The sequence below is a fragment of the Microtus oregoni genome, unplaced genomic scaffold (assembly GCF_018167655.1).
Source record: "Microtus oregoni isolate MIOR12 unplaced genomic scaffold, Mior012 000050F_ref0000143, whole genome shotgun sequence".
Classification (NCBI taxonomy): Eukaryota; Metazoa; Chordata; class Mammalia; order Rodentia; family Cricetidae; genus Microtus; species Microtus oregoni.
Window position 1 is genome coordinate 4,994,261 of NW_024543256.1, and position 20,070 is coordinate 5,014,330.

A 20,070-nucleotide genomic window follows, 5' to 3' on the forward strand; every position below is an offset into this window, starting at 1 on the left:
GACAATACAAAGTAAATGGCATGTTCTCTAGTGGGACCTATACAGCATTTTCTATAAATGTATGTAGCCCAGTTTATGTCTGCTTAGAGTAAGGACTGAGGTAAAAGCTAAAACACGATGCAGGAAATGTACATGTCCATTTGGAGAGTTGGTATCTTCAGTACCCCGTATTTTCACTTCTCACTCCCCCCTCTCTTTTTTCCTCTCCTCCTTTTGTACCTGTGTAAGCAATTGTTTATTTATTTTGGTAAGTGTCTCTGTGTTTGCATGCATGCATGAGTGTGTGTGTGTGTGTGTGTGTGTGTGTGTGTGTGTATACTGACATGTGTCTGCTCATGTGGAGAAGTCAGAGAACAACCTAAAAGATTCAGTTTTCTCCTTCCATTATATAGGTTTCAAGGATCAAACTCAGGTTAATATGCTTTTGTGCAAGCACCTCTGCCCTCTGAACTGTATTTCCTTTCCTTGTTTTCCTCTCTTGAGGTGTTTATAGAGGGTTTTTGTTAACCAGCTGATAGACAATAGAATTTCAGTGTATATCATTGTAATGTCAGATATTGTGAAGCTCTGTGTTTTGAATTCTAAGCAATGAAGATTATAACAGAAATAATCCCCCAGTCCATTTTATGTAATGTACATACTTCTGATCATTGCAAAAATGTAATCATTAGGAAGATTAAATATGATGAAGAGTTTGTAAATGATTTCCATATTTTTATATTTTACTTTCTAATTAAGCTTAAAGAAATGGGACAAATAATCAATAAACTATATTAATTCTACAATTGAATTTTCTTTAACAATAAACTTTCCATACATGTTAACAGAGACTTCACAGTCCACTCATTTTTTTCCATTACTTTTTTTTTACAAAGAGAATTTTCCCTGTGTGACTGCTTAGTTTTCAGGAGAATAATCAAGAACTTTATCTCTCTGAGTGATCTGTAAATTCAGACAAGAAAAAAAAATCATGCTTCATATTTACTACATAATGTTGTTTAAATCTTTCTCAAATATGTATTAGTAACTGCATATTTATGATGATGGTCATTGTAGTTCGATGAAGAATTCACAGCTCGTCAGGAAGCTCAAGCGGAGCTTCAGAAAAGAGATGAAAAAATCAAAGAACTGGAAATAGAAATCCAGCAGCTTAGAACCCAGGTAATTAAACAAAATGGAGATTTTAGTCACAATGAATTTGGGGGTAGAAAGTTATCTCGTTAGTCAGAAGGAAAAATGTGATGGGAAACAGACATTTTGGTTGTGGTTAAAAGTTTCACATTTTAGTTGAACTAAGTATAGATATGATTTTTCCAGGACAGTAAATCATTTTAATGTTTGGAAATAAATAAGGCTTCATTTACTCAAACTGCCCTGAATATATTTTAACAGAATACATTACCCAAGCCGAACTGTTTATGACATAAAATTTTCATGATGATTTGCAAAATTGTGTGCATAGTATTTTCTTTCAAAAAGAATATAGAAATGCTCATGAATTTTAATTATCCAAAAAGACTTTTTGAAATCTTTAAATCTAGACTACCTTCAATTCAAAACCTATACACTTTATTTTTCTTGACATTCCCTTGCACAAACAGTTCTTAATAATATGTCTAAACTTTAAAGTTAACTATATTCTTAGCACATTTCGTGGCTTAAATGGATAATATGAAATTGAAGAAGATGCCTTTAAATAGATAATGTGCAGTAGGTGGTCGACTGATATATCTATCCCCAACAGTATACTGAGAAATTACTTCCAAAGTCACTGGTAAGCTCGAAAGGTTTCCACCCATAGCCCAAATCTTTGTTTCTTCTTTCAGTATTGTCCTACTTCCCTTTCCATCTGTCTGAGAACTTGATTTCTCTGATTTTCTCATTCCCCAATTGTGAGATATCTCTGTGTTCTCTCTGCCCTTGGCATTTTTCTCTGCTTTGTTTTTCCTAGCATAAATGTCCCACTCAGTTTCATATGTTCATATATCACCTTTTAGTAGGTGTCAAAACTTTTGAGTCTGTCTTCCATTTCCAGCTGTCCCCGTAGGCATGTCTTTTGTATTGAAATCAAACTCAATATTTTTGATTTTTCCCTTTCTTTAAACCAGCTTAGTCTCCATTTTGACCTGTTTTAAAATGTATCACTTTCTTTAATACTGAAGTTTGATTTATTTCTTGCCCTGTTTCTGATAAAGATAGTTCTTCTTTTATTTAAATTATTCCAGTGATTTTTTTTCCTCTTCATTAAAACCCCAGTCCCTTCACGTCTTGCTGAATTACTATAGTTGTCTCCTTATTTTCCTTCCTGCCTGTAGTCTTTTCCTCCTCAAGTTCATCCTTTTATGTCAATTAATCCTCACAAAACATTGTCCTAATTATTATAACTGAAGGATTTATTGTGTACAGTGGACGCCTGTTGTATCTGGGATTAAACAAAATTTCCTTACCAAGAATATTAAAAGCCTTCTGGCCTAGGCTGCCTCATACTTACTCCCTTTGCAGCTTAGACTCTGACTGCTCTCCTAGCTAAAACAACCTTTATTGCTGTGAAATTTTTCTTCCTTTCATCAGGTCTCTAATGTACTGACTCCATACTTTTCATTCTGCCAACTTTCCCACACATTACTTAGAGATTATTTTAATGATTTTTCACAAAGAAAATATTCCATAGTTCACTAAATTTAATAAACATAAAATTCTCAGAGATTTGCAAGACATGTTAGCATATTAAGTACATTGAAGAAGCCTCTCTAACCTTGTGCCCTTCCCTGACTCATTTGACCACAGTAGCTTCTGTTGGTTTCATTTTTACTTTTGAGACAGGGTCTCATTTTGTATCCCTGGTGAGGGTGGTGCTCTTTGTGCAGTCCAGACTGGCATTGAACGCACAGAAAGCCATCTGCATCTGCCTCCCAAGTGCTGGGGTTAAAGATATCTACCACCATTCCTGACTGACTACAGGATTGTTTTCTGCCTGTTACAAAAGCTATCTCTTGCTAGCATTCATCTACTCATAGATGCTGTTGAATTCCCCTGACCCCTATATATTGTTTTTCTTTTGAGGCTCACTCTGACTACCTTGCCCAGGCTAGTCTGAAACTTTCTATATAGTCCAGATTGTGCCAACATGCCCTGGTCAACTCTCTCAGCTACATTACTACATTATATCTCAGTTTGATTATTTAACTTCTAATTATTCTATGAGGGAAAAGTAGCTAATATGTTTTGATACTGAAAGGCTCCAAACTTGGAGAATATATATTTACTTGAATTAAAATTCTATACATTTGTTCTCTTTTTCAGGTACATTCACATGGTGGGCAACACTCTCCCTAAACTATACCTCCAACCTTAATTAGTTTAAGGAATTTGTGGCTGTGGTATTCAAATAGATTATATATAATAGAGGAAAAAATTCCACTGGTGTTTAAAATGCTCATTGAATAATTGTTTTTCTTATTTGCATTAATTTTAATTTTTATAATTAATTTCCATAAATTTAAAAAATTTTCTGTCTTTCAATGAAAAGATGAAACATAGAAATGTACCTTTCAAATATTTAAAAACAAATTATTCAAATTTTTTTGTAATATATAACAAATTTTCTGAAATTGATTTTTTCTAATAATTTAATTAGTCTTACAAGAGTAAAAAAAATCAGGCTTTTACAGGTTTGTATATTTCCTCATGACTTCAGTAAAGGATTTCATTCCAGGAGAGGCAGCCATTTTAAGTATACGAAGATATTTTGATATATCTATATATGAGTATATGGAAACATGAATACTTATACATATAAATAAAATTTGATCAAAAATAGTGAATGCTATATAGAACATATTTCCACAATTATATCTAACTATAAACTAAACCTTTTTCTTTTTTTTTTTTTTTTTTTTTTATTTATTTATTTATTTATACAATGTTTTGTCTGTATGCCTGCAGGCCAGAAGAGGGCGCCAGACCTCATTACAGATGGTTGTGAGCCACCATGTGGTTGCTGGGAATTGAACTCAGAACCTTTGGAAGAGCAGGCAATGCTCTTAACCACTGAGCCATCTCTCCAGCCCCAAACTAAACCTTTTTCAAATATTTTATAAATAATAATGTTACTTAATTTTTTTTATCCAAATTGCATTTAATTGTTTTTTTTTTTTTTTTTTTCTGAAAGACACTTCAAAGTTTAACTGGGACAATGAAATATTCCAAGAAGAAATTTTACATTAACCAAGATAAAAGTTCTTCCTGATTAAAAAACCATTATGCCATGGTTGACACATGTTCACCATCTTTGCGAGCCATGCTCACCACCTCTGCGAGCCATCCCAGCTCCAAGGATGCAGCAGGTCTTCGTTGGCACCTAGTACCACTCTGCTCACAAGCCCCATTTAAATGCTCTGTAGCCGAACCTCCCAAAAGAACCATAGCCACTGTCTCTTAGAGAATGTATGCAGCTTTTTCTGCTAATGCTGAGTCAATTTATTGCACTTCTATGAATACATAGGACCAACACAATATATTCTATGTCTGTAATATGTTAGAAGCCACTAGTGCAATTACTTGTAGTGCTTCAAATTTTAACTCATTTCTTTTGAAAGAATCCATACTCCAGCATACCTGGAATGCAGTAATGAAAAAACAAAAGTTCTGGTGTATAATAATATATGGGGAATAATAACTGTTTTACTCACTATCTCCTTTTAGTGGGTGTATTTGCTGGTGATTGAGCACATTGAAAGTGTATCCAAGATGAATTTCCATAATCACTGAAGTTTGCAATAGTAATTTAAAGTTCATAGATATGTGTTTCCCAAGCGTAGGTGAATATACTTGCTATGCATGCTGCTAGACCATTTTCTTTCCTGAAATGTTAATGGGCAGAGTATTAGGCTTTGGATATATTCAGACCAATTAAACTAGGAAGATTATTGACAATGGTATTTTCACTGGTTGGTTGGCATTAAACCTGAATAGAACTGTCAGAAGGTAATTGGATAAAGGACAGTCATAATACCAGGATAATAAAACCACATAGCAGAAGAGTTTACCTTTTTTCTTTTGAATGCAAGTCATGTAATTTGCAATATTCCTTTTGAATCTTTGACACTTACTTCTAATAAGAAGTATATGAGAAAAAGAAGCTACACTCAAGTTTTCTCAACAGTAACAGATATTATATGGTAAGGGAGAACATCGATCATGCTGTATCACACAGCTGAGCTTCCTTCTCTTTGAAACCACAGTCATATTTCAAAATGATTTTGGCTTCTTTTCTAAATAGTAGGGGTTTTTGTTCCTTTTATTTCAGGTGTAATGAGTGTTTTTGGTGTAATGACACAATTAATGTGTCATTAGCAATCTAAATTAGTTTTTCATTTTGTATATTTAAAAGAATGTGTGTTATCAAAACAGATTAGAGCTCAGAGAATGGGAGGAGATAGTGATATCAAGTAACTGCTATAATACACTGTTGTGATTACTATAGAGAGACACGAAAAACTAATTTTCTTACTATTCATGAAAAATTATGAATCAGTGTTTGGCTGAGCAGTCGCTCATGGGTTGGATAAGGGCTAATGTGACTGTGTTTCTTACTGCTGAATCTTTGGCTGCTGATGCATCCTGAATATGTGGAGTCATTATCACCAATTGCAAGCCCCCTGCTAAGTCCACAGTGCTCTAGTGAATACTTGTAAAACCTATGGTCTCACAGATTAAATTGAGTGTTTCAAAAATCAAAATGAATTGACTTGAATGTGAGAAACAAACTGGTATAGAATAGCAGGGATAGACAGGCATGAGTAGTACTAATAGAGAGAATGGAAAATGTGTGTGTGTGTGTGTGTGTGTGTGTGTGTGTGTGTGTGTTTGCTATACAGAAAGTACATGAGTGAACTTTTCAAATAAGGAGGATGTGTTATGAAGGACATGTAGATAGCAGTACCTTTTAAATAATATTCTAATTCTGAGATTTTACTGATTTGAACTATGATAATGGCAGTAGCATTGTTGAGAAAGAAGATAAACATTTTGAGTCACAAAAGACTGTCTGGGTTTGAGTCAGAGAAAGACTGTGTGTTAGGGCTAGTCTATACATGTATTACATTAAACACCATGGAAATGATGCTACCTATAGTGGTACTTAAGATACTTAAATGTTCAAGAAAGAGAATTGAAATTTTGTGTCTAGCTCGGGCTACATATCAAACTCCAGGCCAAGCTATGCTACATAGTTAGACTTTGTATCAAATAGTTAAAATTTAAAGTCTTGAATGTAGTAGGGATTATCTAAAGACATAGGAGAGAAAATGCATAATACCAGTCCAAACCAATCTAACAAATAAAAACAAAACAGTGCTGTCCCTGTAAATTTTCCTCAGATATCAAAATTTTGTGGACGTGTAGGAGGAATACCCAATAAAGGATATGCCAACAAGTAAGTAATTGAAGAAAATGTCTGAAAATATGCCAAAGTGTGAACTATTTCAGGAAGATAGAAAGTATTTTAAACAGATGACTATTTCTGTGACAATAAAATCTGAGACAGAAGAAAATCTTTTAGACTTTTCCAAAATGGAAATTTTTTTTTTTGGTTTTTTTAACCTGTACATGTTCAAAGTTAAAGTGGATGCAAGTCATATCAACATTTGTTGAGTTTACAACCACTGAAGATGATGACACTCATTGAAATAACAGAAAGGAAATAAAATATTTTGGAGGATAATGGAAGAATGAATCCTGAATTCCATTGAGGATGATATGTAGCTGGAGATGTTCAACTACTAGAAAATCACATCGCCTAGAAATTTAAATAACAACCTTGCCGAGACAGAAGAATTTCTATTTATTTTTGCTACTTTTATTATTTCCATTGCTTTCTTGTTGTAGATGTTCTCATGTTTAATTGAAATAAAATCAGGTCCAAACCGTCATGGAAAACTTACAAACTTTCTCAATATATAATGCTTAACTGCAGTATTCATGAATCACTATTTGCAAAAGAGACTAATGGCAAATGAATGAAGTGTGTACTTGCTTTTATTAAATACTAAATATTTCAATGTAGTCTAATATAGTTTAAGGTAGTTAATACCTAAAGAGTACATTTTCTATATGCCATGTCCTTGTTAGTAATAGTGAAGTCAGGCATCCACATAAAATGCAAACCTACACAAGGGACTAGGGTATGTTGACTGACTGGTATGTTTGAAAACCTGGAAAACCTGTCTCTGAACACATGCAAGGACAACCATACAACACACACACACACACACAAAAAAAAACTGAATAAATAAATCCCAATCAAAATAGATAGTTCTCTTTAAATAGTCTTAAAAAAGAAAAACTTAAAGATAAATTATTAGATATTTTTATCATGTTTATACCTTAGGTATATTATATAATATATTATCACATTTTACTCTTTCTTGTTCCAGCTATCCATCTAGACATCAAATACTGTTAGATGCTTAAAAATTTCTGCAACTCATACTCGTTCTCTTGGAAGCAAATCATCATGTAGATGTTTCATGCTTAGACTGCTTCATTCACAATGAAATGTATTGGGTGGGAATGAGAAAATATTCATAAATTGATTCAAATTATTTTTGTCACACAGTTTTTGATATTAGTAAAAGAAAACATTGGATATGATTGACCTTATTAATTTTAATTTTATACAATTTAATAGAAGTTATATTAGTGATTTTACAAAATGAAACCTTTATTCATTTATGCTTCTGAAAAATGACCTTGTAAAATGTCAAAATTGTTATTGTGTGCTTTTGAAAAATACTTAATGATTTGTATTTGATGCATTTAAACTCTGTATTGAAGGTCAAGGATTCTATTAGAGCATTTTTGTCAGTAAAATGTTGACAGAAACTAAGTAGGTAGTTGAATTCTCCTCGACAATACTGTCACATTTGTTAAGAAAGTGTCTAATGATAAGGCCAAATTTTACTCATTGTTTTTATGAGTTCATTAAATATTGCCTTAATTAGAGTCTGTGTTGTGTCAAATTTTAGGTCACTACCAGAATTCGTATTTAATAAGTTGTTGCACTTGAATCATTCTCAATGTGTGTGTGTGTGTGTGTGTGTGTGTGTGTGTGTGTGTGTGAGAGAGAGAGAGAGAGAGAGAGAGAGAGAGGGAGAGAGAGAGAGAAAGAGAGAGAGAGGCCATAAATTTGGATGAAATGAAGTTGGATATCACAAATGTGTTGCATTTTGGGTTTCTCTCAGTGATTTTTTAAATTAAGGTTGAACTTAAATATGCATCAATTGACCTGTAGTCATACTCCAAACCAGGCCCATGATAAAAGATAATGAAGAAATGATAGAACATAATAGCTTTTATTTGTTATTTGTTTTCTCATTTCCATCTTATGACTCTAAAAATCTCCAACTTTTTTACATGCATGTAATCTTATTAAAGTTTGAATGCTATATTGAAATCATAAGGCTACTGGTTCCTGGTAACTATAGATTGTATATTCAACTATTTTTAATTTTATGAGTCCTTTTTAGGCTCCTTTGATTTCAGAAGACCTTGAACTGTTACTCGTCCTTCTCTAGGTAGGGCTGCATTCATATCCCACCTCTATAGTTATCTCCATTTTGTTAATGTTCTTCAATGTCTTTGAACATTGTGAGCTTTTCCTATTTTATCTAAAGATTGTGATCATTTTTGATTATATTAAATGTCACACTTTTAATATTCTTTAAATAGATTTCAATGGGTAGCATAAACATTAAAACTGAAATAGTGAATTTAGTTCTCAAATGTATAAAGTAGACATCTGTCTATCATATGTTCAATTGATGTTTTCATTACAGATGTCATTGTCCATTAGTATAGACTTAGTTTTATCAGATTAAATAAGGGACCATAGTTAAATGATAGCTTTTGGTAAAGGAAATAAATGCTTTTTTTCTGTAAAGGACATCCTGAACTACTTCATATGATTTAACTGTATTATTATTATAATATTATATTATTATATAATGTTGTTGCATTCTGAAGATATAGTCATACTATGCCTCAGTGAAGGTGACAATTTATATGTACTAACCTTTAAGTGCTGTGACATTTCTGCTTAGAAAATGTAAAGTGTGTTACTTGTCTCATGTACATCCTTCCAATTTATTGCATTTTCATATTTTCTGAGTAGAATGTTACTTGATTGAAAAAAATGACCATTGTCTTACAACCAATTCAGTTCCTCTAATTTTTTTCTGTATGGATATAAACGATAGTGTCTGAATAAAAGATTAATCATTTTTAGTTTATAAAACTATATTCCATTAATATTGGTAAATTTTATTGTTTAGTAAAACTAAACACATATTAATTTTCTAGTTGTTTTGTGAAATAACAATTAGACACGAATCAGTGTAGTGCTCATGCCTATAATCTGTATTGGGGAGGCAAAGACAGGATGATCTTCTAATTGGAGACCAACCCAGTCTCAGTAGAGACCCCTTTGTTCACAGTCTTAAAACGATAAACGAAGTTACGTGGATTAGCTGCATTTTTCTGTTAAAGACAGCAAATTATGCTATAATCAATATTAGTGAAGTTCGCTTTTTTATTTCCACTTCTTGTGTATCAGCAGGAGGTCATGGTAAAAAAGGAAAGCTGATGTCAATTGACATGTTAGATTTTGTTAGAAAAGTAATCACAGGAAAGGAGGTTATGGAACCCGACTCTCAGTGCTCAGACTCTCTTCTTCCACTGCCTAATTTATACTAGGTAATATCCTTAATTTCTCTGTATTTTTTAAGATAAGAACTGGGGATAATAATGTTATCTACTTTGGGCTTTTTGAGTGAGTTAATGCATGTCTAATGTAGTTGTGGTCATTTTATCAGTATCAATTCACTTGTTATACCAGCAGGTGTTAAGTTACAAGATTGATTTTGTTCGTTTTATGTGTATGTGTTTGTGCCTGCATGTATTTCTGTACACCATGTGCTTGCTTGATACCCTGGATGCCAGAGATGGCATCATACCTGCTGGATATGATGTAGTTATTAATGTTAACTCTTTCTTAAATTGAGATCATATTGATTCATGGGAGATAGTAAGATAGTTTCTTGGGTCAAGATCTTAATATACTCTCTTTTTCTTATTATTTTAACTCATTTGTTAGAGTAGCCATTTTTCAAGTTAATTATGAAATAGAATAGAATAAATTATTTTTCTAACTTTCCTTAATTTTTCGCTTTTTAATTTTCTTTTTGTTGTTTTTCAAAAATCACCAAAAAGCTAGATGAAGCAATGGTAGAGTAAGATGTCTTAAAAGAAAATGATTAATGAAGTATATACTTTTAATGTTATGAAATAACCTTTGTCTGTGAAAACATTACCATTTTGAACACTCAGTCCAGGCAACACTGTATCATATTTTAAATTGCCACATTATTTTTTCTTTTTCTGATTTTCAAATATAAGCCTCACACACTTGCTTTCTTTTCCTGTCTGCTCTGTTTCCCATTTCTAGCCTTCCTTCTATCTTCAATCTTTTTTCACAGTGTTAATTTCTCCATAAGGGTGTCTTTAGAGGAAATTAATAATGAAACTATTTAAGTTTTTCATCTCTAATTTTTTTCTAGTTTCTAAAATATCTTTGGGCAAGGAGCAAAACTTTCTTTCCGAACTCCAGATATTTACTTTGTATTTATTCTCCCTTCAAATTAAATAATTGATAAGAATTACTAGAGTACGCATGGCAGTTTTTAATTAAGAATCTGAAACTATTCCTTTATAGTTCTTGACAGTTTTAACAAGGACTTGATATGTTGCTTAGGCTTTACTTGTTTTATTTATTCATATTTCCTGCATATCTTATGTGTTCAGTTTTATTACAGCTCAATAAATGTGACTCCTCACATGAAAGGGTTTATATTCTACTGAACAAGTATAGCTATGAAGAATACTTTATATTATAATGTCAGAATCCATATAGCTAAAGTATGAGAACTACCTAGGGGATATTCATTTTGCTTGAGGCAGATGAAAAGGTTTCATTTGGGGAGTTATTTTGATTCTGAAAAATGAAGGGAATTTTGCCATATTGAAAAAAAAACAGATATGATTATATAGGTCAAGGTATTTTAAGGAAAGTATTTTCAGATAATCTTGGTGCTAAAACACATAGTTTTGAGAAATACTGTGTCAACCATGAGAAAAATACTAGTCAATAATATTTATTGAATGATTTTACTGTACTAAGTGTGTTACATATAATCTGTCATTCAATCATCATATTTTTTTGAAGTATATAATGATTTTGAAGGGTAATTAGGAAAAAACATTTCAATAGTTGATGCTCCAGATGGTTAAGTGACTCCCCTAAGATGTAACAGAAATGACAGATCTGAGCACTGAGCTGCTCAGTTTGATTCTGGATTCTTTGTCCACGTGTCAAGTTCATGCAATAAACCATTTTATATGCTGGAACGGAAGTGAAAATATAAATAGTATAAAATAACTTAGCTTCTCCATTTGATGCATCCTTAATTTAGGACTTATAACATTTTTTAAAAATAATTGTACAGGAAAATGGTATGTGCTATTTTGGTGATATGTAGAATATTCAGAGTGCAGTTCCATCAGTGTGAGAAAATCACCAGAATTAAAAAAAAAAAAAAAGATGGATTTAAATGCTGGTTTTTTTTTTTTTTTGGAGAGAGACATTTACCTGTTTTGAGGCTTGGTACACAAAGTTGGGTTTAATAATATGTGCCTTACATGGCTGTATTGATACTAAATGAGAAAAATCATGTAGATTGCAGAATTCCTGGGAGTGTTGGGAAGGCATGGGCAGGTGTGGTAAATTTAATCTCTTCAAATGTTAGCAAAGACTTTGTCTGAAGGAATTTGCAATTTTTAAGACTGTTTTATGATTGTGATTAATAGCTATAAAACCATACAGAAAGCAGAGCTAGGCAGATCTCCATGAGTTTGAGGCCTGTCTGATCTACAGAGAGAACTCCCGGACAGCTGGAGCTACACAGAGAGACCCTGTCTTGAAAAAACAAACAACCAAACCAAATAAACAAATGAAACATACGATTCTGCATGTTTTCCTCAGGTTAAAAATGGCAAGGCAGGCAACATCACTCGGTGGTTAAAGGACATGCTACTTTTTCAGAGAAATGGAGTTAGGTTCTCATCTTACCCAGGCTTGGTCAGAACTAACATGAAATATGATTCCCTCATCTGGCCTTTATGGGCACTCCCCTATATGCGCATATCGATACACAGAGGAACACACATGCAAATAAATAAATGTGTGTATGTGTGTGTGGGGGGGAGACCACCAGTTTTATGGGGATGAGTGTACATTGCTTATGCCTAATCCCTACTGTTGATGAAATACAAAATAGAGAAGTAAACTTAGAAGTTTTGGAATGAGTAAAAATTTGTTGCAGAAAAGTAGACCGAAAGTACAGGATGATGTCTCTGCAGGACCACCATCAGATATTTGTTTTAAAAAGTTGCTCAAAGTTAAGCATTGCCTTGGACTGTTATTTGGACATCTTTTCAGGAAAAGGGGGCAACCTTTGACTGAACACAGATAAAATCAAGGAGTCTGGAGAAATAACTCTGCCTACCTCTCTCTTTCCTTCATGTGTTCATTGAGCAGAAAATAGCCATGGAGAAAAGGGGGTGGACAGCTGCTGTGTTCTTGCTTGTCAGTTTTCAGTTGGATAGAAATACACAGAGAGAATACCAGCAGAGGCTCATGGTCCCAGTCTGCTGTCACTTAATAGCTGTAATGTTTGCCTTTGGTAGGGATTTTGTCATCTCCCTTGCTGTCATCTGTCACTTCCTGTGCTTGTCAGTGTGCCTTTTCTACCTCAGTACTTGGTGCCCAAGTGCTAGCATTAAAGAAATTAAAGGCTGTAACACCTTTGTCTCTTAATTACTGAGTGAGCTTGGATGCCTGGAACTTCCTAGGATCGGCAGGCAAACCATTTTAACAGTACTCAGCCCTGGACATACCACTGTGCCAGGAAAATAAGCGTGGAAAAGAAATGGAATTAAAAGTGGCATTTAAAAAGGGACCTCTGACTCTTTTAAAATATGTTTTCATGAGAACATCAGCCTGTAGATTCTTTTTCTCTGTCATCAGTTCCCACCAATCCTTGTCTTTGGTATACCCACTGCTATTAAGAGTTTCTTAGCTCCTAGTAACTTACTCCTTAGTTAAAACAGTCAATTAGCACAATCAGATATACAGTAATAATTCTGTGAAGGAACCATGGGAAATGGAAAAAGAATGAAAAAGAGATAATGATTAGTGTGTAATATTAAGTAGTAGTTGAGAATGAAAGAGAATGACTAAAACGAACAAACAAAAATAATTCATAGACAAAACTCTCAGTTTCTGTAAAGTGGTCTGAGAACCCAGTTGATGCAGTTAAAATGGATCATTCTTTTCTTTGCTTTGCTCCTCATAGTGACTTTGTCATTGTTATTGTTACTATTGTTATTAATTTCAGTATTCTAGCAAATGTCTATTTTTGATTCTGATTTCTGACATTACTTTTGTTGTGTACTTCTCCTTGCCTCTATTTCTGCTCACAAATTTTCTCTTTCTTTTTCATGAAACATCATGTTTTAATCTTTTTTTCCTAATCCCTTCCTAAATTCTGAGCTTTTGCATTTATGACTCCATGGATCAGATCAATTCCTTAGCTTCTACTCTCTGAGAACCCAATATAGACAGACATTTGTCAGTTGAAAACTTCTTGCAACAGACCAGCTGCTTTTCCACAGGAAAAAAAAAAAAGAGAGATTCTCAGGCCCCAGTGTCAGATATAACAGTAATAAACTCTGGAGTCCAAATGCTGGTTTTGCAATCATTCTACCACTTCCTAGCCAAGTGACCTTCGGCAAGTCACATACCCTCTAAATATCTGAATTTCTTCATTTGAAAATAGGAGAAAAATCTTAACATTGATTTTGGTTTAAGTTCAACAATGTTCACAAACAAATTATCATTTTCATGAGAGATAAAGATAGGAAAATTCTGAGAACAGTGATATGGTCCATAGTAAGTGTTATATGAATATTGAATGTCATTTCTATTGCTATTCATATTTATTGGTATGTCAATGTGAAGCAGGAATATGAATTAGAAATATATCCAATTTTCCAATTGACTTTTATTTCAATTTTGAGTCTTTTAGAAATTTATCATTGAAGCCATTTATTGTCATTTATAATAAAGATATTTTATTCTACTTCATTAATGATATGATTGTGATCATATTTTTAAAACTCAAGGAAAACGCTGAAGCACATTCACATACTTAGAAATCATAGAATTAATGTAAAGTTTGACAAAATAAGCAAAGATATAATGAAGCCAAATATTTCAAAGCTAATGTTAAGCCAATTTAAATGCTGAACCAGCATTAATTTGGAAATTGCAGATTTTTTTATAATGTTAGTTTCTAATCTATGTGTGTTTTTGCTTACATAAATCCATTTGTGCTTCATTTTATAGCATCTTATTTTGATTTTCATTAATGTACAATAAAAGTGGTTGAATTTTGAAATTTCCCTCATCTTTTCTACCTGTATTCATTCATTAAGTGACCTAGCTTAGGTAAATCCTTCTAAGATTCTTACTGTAAATGTATTTAATATTCTGATCTTTTTTCTCTTTCCCTCCTTTTATTGTTTTTTTTTTTTTGGCCCTGTTAACTCATTTGCACATTCCTTGATATGTTTACTCAATAAAGTTGTTTCTTCATTAAATCAACCACTTCCTTGAAACCTCTCTTTATACCAGGTGCTTCCTTGGCCAGTTTTCAGAGAATGGTATATATACAAGAAAATTATGAGCTATACTCCTAGTATAATTTATTCCATTCTTGCATACTGTCTTTAGTTCTGAGGACATTATATTTAAGTGGTTTTGTTTTTATGAATGTGTCTAAAAGCCAGTTAGCATTTTTGTGAGAACTTTGTTAATTACACCAGGGCTTACAATTAGTTGTATAGTACAGAAAAAATATCCTCAGGTTAGAATCCTTTGATAAGGGAATGACTTAAAACACACCATGAGCTCCCAAAATGCCACTGATAAATTCTTTTTCTTGTTTTCATCTAGATTTATAGGTGGTGCAGTTATCCAAGTGTGAAATCAAAGTTTAATCTTTCTTTTCATAATACAAAAACCACTGGTTACTCCATTAGAAAAATATTGTGTGGCTTTTCTAGAGGTTAAGTGATTCTCATAAGACTTACAGAACATCTCATGTAGTCTATGAGTTTATGTAATTAAGCAGAAAGTGAAACTTCTGGAAATACGAAATTAATATCATTCTTGGCCTCTTAGTTTAGTATATTTTCCTTGCCTCTTATTTGAGAATACATCATGATCCACTCTTTGTACTATCAAGGGCAATTTGGAGTAATCATCTTACTTTATAATTAAAGAGATTGTTTATATTATAAACTATATTTAGTGAACAACTGGACATTTCAGTGGATGTTATGCTCTTTTTTTATTAGTCTTTTCAAGACCAAAACACTTTTCACAAAATGGAATAATGCTGCCAGGTTGCTTCCATGAGGAGTAGGTACATGTAATCCCTAGTAAGGAGTTTGAATAGCACTTTTCCCCCTACATTTTTCAGTGTTATTCATATTAAATAAAGAGAAGGTTGCAGTGTTGTGACTTACAAAACAAAAGAAAGAATTCCTAATGCCTCTTTTCTTAATTACTGACAATTTTTTTAATTAATTTATTTTTTGTGAATCCCAGAAAATCTCAATAAAAGGAGAAAAAGCATGTAAATGGAGGTGACCTGCCATAGATTATTTTTACTGTATACTTTCTGCCAAGATATGGAATGGTGACTATCCAGGACTTGAGAGAAGCACATAAATATAACAGAAACTTAGTTAGCAAGGTGAGCAAGGGAATTGTTGCTTGCAAAACTTGTTTTAAGTTGTTTGCTTCACAAGATATGCTTAAACATATATCAGATTGTGAAGAACTTAGACTCTTGATACCAATATTTTATGCTCACATATTTACAGTTGTTGATTAGTCATTTTAAATAAAGTAGCACATAGGAGCTTGGAAGATGGTTCAGTGTTAAGAGCACCGACTCCTGAGTTCAATTCCCAGCAACCACATGGTGGTTCACAACCATCTATAGTGAGACCTGATGCCCTCTTCTGGCATATAGATGTACATACAGACAAAGATTACATATAAATAAATGACTTTATTAAAAATAATAAACTACATCTTACTTGATAAGTTAAGAAGCCTCTAATTTTATTTCTTATTTGTACAGAGATTAGGAAATTCCTAGCATTTTGCAGGTTAAGAATAAAATACATACACATATACAGACTTTGGTGTAACTTCTAAATATATAGTCAGCCATTTCAAAGTAAGTACATGAATCTATTTCCTCTTACTTTAACAAAATAAGTGAGGCTGAGTTTATTATAAATAAAATTAGTTTATTAAGTTTTACATTTGGAAGGCTGAAAGTTCAGTCATCATACCACCATGTCTGGGAATGCTGTGTTTGCTTGCACAACCATCACAGATAATTGTACTGTAGAAATTCATGCCAGATGAGGGCATCACATATTTAGAGAAATAGATATAAACTCTCTCTAGGCCCCACATTTTAGTGATCCTATTACCTCTTAATATCATTAAACCAAGGACCATGAATCCTTCAGTGAAACCCTCTACACATAACAATATTGCAGTACAAAGTTCAGTTTTTTTAGTTTTTACATTTTTTTGTTTTTAGATTGTATTTTTCAAAGAAATAACTCTATTTGCTATTACTGTGAGTTTGCTACAATGCTTTCACTTTTCATATATTTCTGTTTTGTATCATGTTTTGTGTACACCAATTTTCATAGAAATTATGATATTCTCATGCACTTAACTACTCATAAATGATTTATGTCATCTTATTGTTTTAATTAGCAGACTATTTTATGGTTGTTTTAGGTTCATGAAAAATTGAATGAAATTGTTGCTGTGCTTTTTCTTTTCTATTCCTTTCACGTTTCTCTGTTACTAAGATTGGGGTTCTCTATGTTTGGACAAGCATATAATGGCATGTATCAACCACTTTAATGTCATGTGGAATAGTTTCTTTTCCCTACCACTCCACTATAAAGCACCTGTTCATTCGTCCTTCACTTCCCAAATTTCTTTCCCACGCTGTTTCCATGCTTTTACCTAATATTTTTGTACTAGCATTATTCCAACCAAAACAAAATCTAGAGTCCTGAAAATCATTTTCTGAGTATCTTTATTTTTTTACCAGTCTGAGACTGCAGACTTAGCCTTTCCTCTTTTCAGAATTCTCGTTTTCTGGTCCCCTCCCCCACCTATACTTCATGCCTGGCTACTGGCCAATCAGCATTTTATTAAACCAATACAAATGACAAATCTTTATAGGGTACAAGACATTGTCCCACAGTATAGCCTCTTTGGAATAATTATCTGAGTAATTTTATTTTATTTGCAGTTTTGTACCTAATATTATAGTGATATTTTATTTTATGTTGTAATAAATAAAGCTTGCCTAAACATCAGAAGGGCAAAGCTACATCACTTGAGGTCAGGCAGTAGTGGCACACACTTTTAATTTCAGAATTTGGGAGACAGAGGCAGATGGATCTCTATGAGTTCAATGCTGATCTGGGCTACACAGGATCAATGCTATAACAAATCCAGGTGGTGCTGTACTTTTAATCCAGTACTAGGGAGTCAAGCCTTTAATCCCATCACTAAAGGAAATATAAATTCGAGAAGAGAGATGCTTAGTCTGCTTAGTCAGTTTAGTTGGCTTAGTCTCCGGTTGCATAGCTTTGGTAAAGGTAAGACTACTCTAGTGGCTTAGCTGCTTTGTTTTTCTGCTTTTCAGGTTGAACCCCAATGTCTGACTCTGAGTTTTTAGTATTTGTGCTACATTTAATATGATATTAGTTTGTCCATTTTTATCCTATTCCAAGTAGTAATAATACAGTTTTTACTGACAACATAAAAAAGTCTTCTGAAAATGAAAGCTGTTAGTGAAGTGATAAAAATCAGGAAAGATAATTGTCACATCATTATGTGAAAGAGAACCTTGGAGGAATGTATCAAATTGCTAATGTCAAACAAGACTCCATTGCCATTGTTCTTGAGTTCTCAGTAGTCCTCATTGTCCGCTATGTTCAGAGAGTCCGGTTTTATCCCAGGCTTTTCCAGACCCAGGCCAGCTGGTCTTGGTGAGTTCCCAGTAGAACATCCCCATTGTCTCAGTGTGTGGGTGCACCCCTCACGGTCCTGAGTTCCTTGCTTGTGCTCTCTCTCCTTCTGCTCCTGATTTGGACCTTGAGATTTCAGTCCTGTGCTCCAATGTGGGTCTCTGTCTCTGTCTCCTTTCATCGCTTGCTGAAGGTTAATATTCAGGAGGATGCCTATATGTTTTTCTTTGGGTTCTCCTTATTTAGCTTCTCTAGGATCACTAATTATAGGCTCAAGAACAATGGCAATGGGTTTCTGATCCTACTGCACGCACTGGCTTTGTGGGAGCCTAGGCAGTTTGGATGCTCAACTTACTAGACCTGGACGGAGGTGGGGGTTCCTTGGACTTCCCACAGGACAGGGAACCCTGATTGCTTTTCGGGCGGAGGGGGGGGGGGGACTTAAGTGGGGGAGGGGGAGGGAAATGGGACGCGGTTGCGGGGACGAGGCAGAAATCCTTAATAAATAAATAAATTAAAAAAAAAAAACAAGACTCCAGTGTTTTAAGTCTTCCCTTACTCAATTGCAACATTCACTGGAAAAAAAAACAAAACAAAAAACAAAAAACAAAAAAAAAAAAACGACAAGGACAATTCAAGCTCTTGTCTGTGTAGTACTATGGTTGACCCAGTCACTTTCTGTTCAGAAAATCTAGTTAACACTAGCTTGACTATCAATGCATTTTAACAAACACTGGTCAGAGTGATTACTTGAAAGCCTTTGTAGTGAGAATGATCTTGAAGCATAGTGTAAATAAACCCTTGAGTGAGCTGTCTCACAAACACTATTGTGATTTATGTAAAGCTCTTTGATGTATGCATGCCTGCTTGTGACTGTGTCTTGTCAAACTCCCTTATAATAAGTAGTAATTAACTTTTGGGTGTGTGTTTGTGGTGAGAAGGCAGTTTTACAGTAGCTCTTGTTATTATTCCCTGCCAAATGTTACATAAACGTATGCCAAGACTATTGGAGTGTGACTGGTCAAACTTAACTCTTGATTCTTTAGAATGACTTTGCCTCTTGGAAAAACAAATCTCTTTATTTCTTTGAGTAGGTGAGACCTTGATGTGCAGTGTCCTTTTTATATTGCTCTTAATATACTCCTGGACTTGAATATATACAGTCTTCAAAATTATCACAGTATAAGTGAATGTTAAAATCTTTGAGTAATATTCATTTAAAATCAGTATTTCTAAGGACTCTCATAAAATTGAGGATATACTATAAACTGTGTTGTAGTTCAAAAAATGAAATGAACAAATGTTAAGTAATAATGAAATACAAAAAGTATAAACAAAACAAGTTTCTGTACTCTAATAAGCCTCTCTGCCCACACAGCAATCCAATTCATCCAAATAAACCGAATTAGAAAAAGCCCAGGTTAATGAACACACTGGATAAGGAAAATGTGGTACAATAACACAATGGCATACTACACAGTGGAAAAAATTAATGGCATCTTAAAATTTGTGGACAAATAGGTGGATCCTAGAAAACATCATACTGAGTGAGGTAACCCAGACCCAGAAAGACAAATATAGTATACTCATAAGTGGCTTTTAGACACAAAACAAAGAAAAACCAGCCTACAATTCACAGTCCCAGAGAACCTAGACAACAAAGAGGACCCTAAGAAATACATACATGGATCTAATCTACATGGGAAGTAGAAAAAGATAAGATCTCCTGAGTAAATTGGGAGGATGGGGATCATTGGAGACAATAGAAGGGGAGGGGAGAGTCAGGGAGGGGATCAGAGAAAAATATATGGC

At 33.5% G+C, this 20,070-nt stretch overlaps 1 protein-coding gene across 1 annotated transcript in view; it reads left to right on the plus strand.

Annotated features, from left to right (window-relative positions):
* The window catches only part of LOC121437087 (protein diaphanous homolog 2-like), a 441,828-nt gene that overhangs the window by 25,759 nt on the left and 395,999 nt on the right, over positions 1-20,070 (plus strand). The window contains 1 exon segment of the mRNA XM_041636931.1: positions 1,057-1,161. Coding sequence (XP_041492865.1) covers positions 1,057-1,161 — 105 coding nt within the window.